Source organism: Mastomys coucha, unplaced genomic scaffold (assembly GCF_008632895.1).
Source record: "Mastomys coucha isolate ucsf_1 unplaced genomic scaffold, UCSF_Mcou_1 pScaffold5, whole genome shotgun sequence".
NCBI lineage: Eukaryota > Metazoa > Chordata > Mammalia > Rodentia > Muridae > Mastomys > Mastomys coucha.
Genome location: NW_022196911.1, coordinates 84703924 through 84710606, shown reverse-complemented (window position 1 = coordinate 84710606; position 6683 = coordinate 84703924). Strand labels below are relative to the sequence as shown.

The following is a 6683-nucleotide window of genomic DNA, read 5'->3' as shown; positions in this document are numbered from 1 at the left end:
ACTACACAGAGAAACCCTGTCTCGGAAAAAAAAAACCACAAAGAAACCCCTGGCATGTGAGGATCCCGAGGAGGCCTAAGGGTGGGTTTGTGTTTGCTGTCACTTTTCTTTCACCCACAGAGGCTGTGTGTCCTGTCCTTACCCGCAGGCTCTCAGCACCACGTAGACAAAGCTCTGAACCTGATTGGGAAGAAGTTTAAGGAACTGAACCTCACCAATATCTATGCGCCACCACTGCCTTCGCTGGCACTGCCTTCCTTGCCAATGACGTCTTGGGTGAGCATGCTCTACAGGATCTCAGTTCTTGACCCTTTCCCTAAACATATCCCAGTTGAGAGACTCCTGGCATGTAGGCCAAGCAGACCAATGGGTGTGTGCTCTCCCTGCTCTGGCCTCCACTCAGTTCTGCCTGCGTGTTCTCTGAAGGCAGGATAGAGGGTTGGCAAGAAGCCAGAGCCTCTTGACCCCATCCTGGGAGGATTATAATTTCCTGCCCCCTGGGCGTGCGTGGTTTCTTTTTTTCTAGGCTTTTGATTATGGAGGACTGAGCTAGGTGACTGGGTGTGGGGCTTCTGAAATGCTGGGGCTGTCCCTAGAGCCACTCACTCCCTGGCACTGGAGTCCTGGGTAGGATCTGCCAGTAAGGATTTGTGTGAGACTTAGATGGACTGCTAGTTCTTCTAGTCAGCTGGGCTGAAGAGCGGCTCTGGCGAAGGCCTCCCTCCCCTCCCCTTCCTCAGGAACTGCCCGGATTTTAGTTGGTAAATGCAGAGTCCCTAGCCTGCAAGCCCAAGAGGTTAGCAGATGAGAGGGTAATGTCTCCAGAGTGATGGATGAGCAGGCATGCTTCTGGGCCTCACTGGGCCTCTTGTGGCTGGGAGTAGATGTTCAGTTCTGTGGGCCCCATACTGTTTACTGCATTTCAGATGGGCTGAGCAAGCCGCTTCAGGAAAATTGCCCCTTTGGGCTTTGTTTAGGATGGTAGGTGTTTCAGTTATGTCTTCCCCAATCAGAGACCCTTATGCTATAGCGGGTAGAGGTAGGGTTCTTTCACTGTGGGCATTAGGGAATGGGGTGGGCCCCACTCTACGCTTTACTTCTGAGTTAGAGGTTTTCCCAGAAGGCTTGGCTATAGCCTCTCTTCTTAAATAATAGACTAGCTAGTGTGGGTGGTTTCCTTCCCTTGTGTTCTGCTTGCTCAGTGGGACTGGGGAGGAGACTCCAGGTGCTTTGAAGTCAGCAGGGCTACGGGGACCCATAGAAGTCAAAGGATGTTCTTGGGGCCACCAGGTTTGAAGGCACAATCCAAACCTTCCTGTGTGCAGAACCCTGCTTTGTTGCCCATAGCTTAGCATCAGGGAAGGGTGCCAGGGCATGGGGCTTTTAGAAACCTCTGCCGGGACCTGCGGTACAGCGCCTTAGCAGATGAGCACACCTACAGACCCCGCCCCACAGTGAAGAGAGGCAGAGGTGGATACCCATGACCTAGGGGCACAGAGGAGTAAATAGGACACAAGGGGACCTGGCTTGAGGCTGCTGCTTGTTCTTCTAAGACAGGGAAACTTCTCCAAGCTCTAGAGTCAACTGCAGGTCCAAAGAGGCCTGAGGCAGCCCACCCAGTATTCTTAGGCATGTTGTTCTGAGCAAACTGCTCACAACACTCCCATATTTGCTTTCCTCGACTTAAAGACTCATCAAAAGAAGTGGGAAGGGGGCTGGAGAAATGGTTTAGCAGCTAGGAACACTGCCTGTTCCTCTAGAGGACCTGGGTTCAATTCATAGTACCCACACTGCAGCTCACAATTGTGGCATGTGCATGGTGCGTGCATGCACGTGTGCACAAAATATCCATACATGTAAAATAAAATAAAAGAAATCTTTAAAAAAAAAAAAAGGAAGAGTCAAGGGAACTCAATGAGCATGAACTAAAAACTCTGACACAAAAGGAATGAGGTGGAGGGAAGGAGAGAGGAAGTGACTGATTGTGTGATCCTGGAGATGGACCCTTGCCCAGCCCTCGCAAGGAGTTAGCACTGTATGTACAATTGGCCTCTGGCTACCTAGTTTGGGCTAGGGGTCTCCCCCATCTTACCCTGAGGTGAGACTGCCTCTAATGGCAGGTCTCTGTATTACAGTACAACAGCCCACAGACCTGCCTGCTACCTGGGTGCCATGTTGCAGATGGCTGTGCCAATTCATGGACTTGCCCTGGGGCCTCGGGACATATCTCAAACTTGAGAATAACTGATACAGTGTTGGCTGCCTCTTCCTCCTCTAGCTCATGCTACCTGATGGTATCACTGTGGAAGTCATCGTGGTCAACCAGGTCAATGCTGGGCACCTATTTGTACAGCAACACACACATCCCACCTTCCACGCACTGCGCAGTCTGGACCAGCAGATGTACCTCTGTTACTCTCAGCCTGGAATCCCCACCTTGCCCACCCCAGTGGAAAGTAAGTGCTACCTGGAGAGTCAGGGAGAGTCCTGGGTCCTGGTCAGGCCAAGACATGTAGGCAAAGGAGGGTTGCCTATGTTACCAGGAAAAGGCTGTTCAGGACTCCCTTGTGTGACAGCATCTTTAAGTTCTTGCATTGTTGTGGAATTACACTGGGTTGAGTTTTCTGGCTAGCCAGTGCTAGCTTGTGTTTCGCTGACTGGGTGGATTTTCCTTTTAAACATTTTTTTTAAGGTTAGATTTATTCATTTTATGTTATGTGTATTTTTGCCTACATGCATGTATGTATGTATGTATGTATGTGTACCACATGTATGTACGTGGAGGTCAGAAAGGGCTTCTTCAGGTCCCCTGGAAACGTAGTTATGGATGGTTGTAAACCACCGTGTCGGTATGAATCAAACCCAGGTTTTCCTTAAGAACAACATGCTCCTAGCCACAGATAGCTGCCTGTGTCATGTAGGGCACTTCAAGTGTAACTTGTCATCTGGGCAGTGGTCTGGGCTGTTGGCACATGACAGGTGAGGCCACCACCTCTGAAACAAGGGACTCGCTCAGGCAGCACCTGAGCAGGGGCCAGGTTGTCACTGGTACCTTTGTTGCTTTTATCAGTGGGTAGGGAACTAAACGAAAAACATTCCTCCCACCTTCTCGTGGGCTTTGAAGTTCTGTGCAGCAGCTCCCCCTCCACCCCCCAACGGAAGAATGGGGTTTTAGTTTTCATTAGATTCTCTAATGATCTAGCCAGAAGTCAAGCTCAAACTGGAGTGGAAGGGAAGCTAGCTGCACTGGGGTTTTGCTGCCTGGATCAGGAGCAGGTGTAGACGGCTACTAGAGATGCTACTGTGATTCTCACTGATCTGCCCAGCTCGGCTGCCTGGGGGCACTCTGTACTTCTGAGGCAGAGGCTCGATGGTGTGAGCTATAGGCCTAGGATGCCCTCTGGTCAGGTCTAGTAGACCAGGTCCTAGGTGCTGGGCCACTGAGCTCAGCAGTGCTTGGTTCTCCCCGGGGACTTTTCCTTAGGCTCAGGGGCTGGGAGGTAATTCGGTGAAATGCTTGTCGTGAGACGTGAGTTTGATTTCCTCTAGTTTAAAAAGGAAGGAAGGAAGGAAGGAAGGAAGGAAGGAAGGAAGGAAGGAAGGAAGGAAGGAAGGAAGGAAGAAAAGCTGCGTGTAGTGGTATAGAAAGAAAAAGGAAGGAAGGGAGAAAGAGAAAGAAAGAAAGAGAGAGAGAGAGAGAGAGAGAGAGAGAGAGAGAGAGAGAGAGAGAGAGAGAAAGGAAGAATATGGTGCCAGGTGGTGGTGGCGTACACCTTTAATCCCAGCACTTGGGAGGCAGAGACAGGCGGATTTCTGAGTTGGAGGCCTGCCTGGTCTACAGAGTGAGTTCCAGGACAGCCAGGGCTACACAGAGAAACCTTGTGTCAAAAAAAAACCAAAAACAAACAAACAAAAAAAAAAAAAGGAAGGAAGAAAGAAGAAAGCAAGCAAGCAGCAAAGCTGTGTGTAGTGTTATATATTGTGATCCCCACATATGACTGAGGAGGCGGAGATAGGCAGAGTCCTGGAGTTCACTGACTGGCCAGCATTTTTTAAAAAAAAAGGTCCAATATCTGAGGACCGACACGGCACCTGAAGAGTGGCAGCCAAGGTCATATCCGGCCTCCACGTCCATGCACACACAGCAGGCCCTCACTCCTCGCTGGGTTTTGTATTGTACTAGTTTTAGGCTACATTTCATAGTCAATGATCCAGACTGAACGCTCTTCAGGACTGGGCAGCTTTGGGGATGTGCTGAGCTGGATTTCCCATGTTCTGGGTTTTCCCTTGCTTGACTTGGGCTCCTGGAGAGGTTTTGTGGCAGATTCGTGTTGTCCCTGTCCCCTTCCCGTGGAAATGCATGCCTCTGACAGTGCAGGAAGGTGGGGAGCAATGACCAGGGTAGCCCTCCCAGCTCTGTCCTAGGCCAGATGTGTTCCACACACTTGTCCTCCCACCCTGCAGTAACGGTTATCTGCGCTGCCCCTGGTGCGGATGGGGCCTGGTGGCGAGCCCAAGTAGTGGCCTCCTATGAGGAGACCAATGAAGTGGAGATCCGCTACGTGGACTATGGTGGATATAAGAGGGTGAAAGTCGACGTGCTCCGGCAAATTAGGTGAGTGGGACTCCTCGGCCAGTTACACGTCACCCCTGCATGGTGTGGGGTGCATGGCTCAGTTCTACCCGGCTTCAGATGGGGCTGGAGTCTTCCCCTCCCGCTACCAGTTTCGTGTCACAGTCAGATGTAGACACACGTGATGACCTGCCTCGGCTACACAGAACTAGAAAGTGGCTCTGTGGGAGAAGCCCCAAGTGCCAGGTCTCAAAAGCGTGGGAGACGCTTGAGTTTGGTGAAGGCCTTCCTCTGAGTCAGGCTCGTAGCAGCTGTTCATCTGCACTCAGGTGTGCCCATCAGCCTGGATCACAGGTGTCACTGCTAGGTAGAAGATGGCCTCCCTCTGAGTCAGGCTCGTAGCAGCTGTTCACCTGCACTCAGGTGTGCCCGTCAGCATGGATCGCAGGTGTCACTGCTAGGTAGAAGATGGATTTAGAGATTGTCGCCGAGTTAAACCCATCCCTTTCTTGCCTTTCCAGGTCTGACTTTGTGACCCTGCCATTCCAAGGAGCGGAAGTCCTTCTGGATAGTGTGGTTCCTCTGTCAGGTAACCACAGGCAAGCCCCCAGCTGCTGGAGGCGGGGGTGGGGGGGTTGGGGGGGGTGAGGTGGTTGAGGAATACTGTGGGGCATGGAGCTCTCACACCATAGGGAAGTCTGTTTAACCCATTTCCCTCTCCCAGGCCAGCCCCTTATTGTTGTGTCCAGAGCACTTTAAGTGCTCAAGACTTAACACAGTATAACCAGGCGTGGTGCTGCACACTTGAAATCCTAGTCAGTCAGAGCCCAGAGCCAGGGGATTGCCGTGGTTTTGAGACCAGCATGAACTACATACACAGCAAGATCCCATCCTTAAAAAAAGGTTGGGGGTGGGTGGCTGGAGAGATGGCTCAACAGGTAAGAGCACCGACTGCTCTTCCAAAGGTCCCGAGTTTTTTCAAAGATTTATTTGCTGGGCGGTGGTGGCGCACGCCTTTAATCCCAGCACTTGGAAGGTAGAGGCAGGTGGATTTCTGAGTTCGAGGCCAGCCTGGTCTACAGAGTGAGTTCCAGGACATCCTGGGGTACACAGAAAAACCCTGTCTTGAAAATATAAAAAAAAAAAGATTTATTTATTTGTTATATGTAAGTACACTGTAGCTGTCTCCAGACACTCCAGAAGAGGGCGTCAGATCTCATTACAGATAGTTGTGAGCCACCATGTGGTTGCTGGGATTTGAACTCAGGACCTTTGGAAGAGCAGTTGGTGCTCTTAAAAGCTAAGCCATCTCTCCAGCCCCCAATAAATAAATCTTTAAAAAAAAAAAAGAAGGCAAGCAAGCTGAAGTCCAGCTGAGGTCCTGCCAGAGCACCAGAAGGCTCTCTCTCTTCCCCCTTTTTTCTTCCTAACCTTTCTCTCTGTTCTGTCCATCTAACAGTCTGGCAAGACCCAGGGAAACAGGCCCTGCTTTATCACAGACTCGCCCATCACACCTTCTAAGCCTTGCCTTCCACCCTACTTCTTCCTCCCTTGGCATATTCTTTTCTTAGACGTCACTTTTGTAAGCCAGCCACCTGGAGTCCTGCCCATTAGAGGGCATCCGCCCATCCCGGGCCCACTGCTGGGGCTAGAGCCCTGCCTCATTCTAATCCAAGCACAGTGGGAGCCCGTTGGCCTTTGGGGATCAGCCTTTGCCTATAGAGTAGACATGCCCCCCTGTCTTCTGGGGCATTGCTGGTTGGGTTAGAAGTACACAACTTATTTGGGACAGCTGGCCCTATTCTATGTGCCCTGTGCCTTGGGGGACACATGCAGCCGGGCCTTCCCTGTGTTTACCCACTTGAGTCACAGAGTCATAGGCTCAGGTGGCAAGGTGGCTGTCTTAGACACAGTCCCGCAGTCTGCAGCATCTGGGGCAGCCTACAGGTGACCAGACTGTTTTGCCACAGAGGGCAACTGAACTGTTTTGTCTTTTTCTTCCTTCTAGACGATGATCACTTTTCACCCGAGGCAGATGCAGCTATGAGTGAGATGACAGGCAATACAGCACTGTTGGCCCAGGTGTGTGTGGGGGGGAGTAGGAGGCTGG

General features: G+C 51.3%; 1 protein-coding gene across 2 annotated transcripts in view; it reads left to right on the top strand.

Moving 5' to 3' along the window:
• Nucleotides 1–6683, top strand: part of Akap1 (A-kinase anchoring protein 1) — a 37211-nt gene that overhangs the window by 26913 nt on the left and 3615 nt on the right. For both annotated transcript variants that reach the window (XM_031352389.1, XM_031352388.1), the window contains exons 5-9: nt 149–276; nt 2279–2456; nt 4465–4615; nt 5095–5162; nt 6582–6655. In XM_031352389.1, coding sequence (XP_031208249.1) covers nt 149–276; nt 2279–2456; nt 4465–4615; nt 5095–5162; nt 6582–6655 — 599 coding nt within the window. The remainder of the gene's footprint in view (nt 1–148; nt 277–2278; nt 2457–4464; nt 4616–5094; nt 5163–6581; nt 6656–6683) is intronic.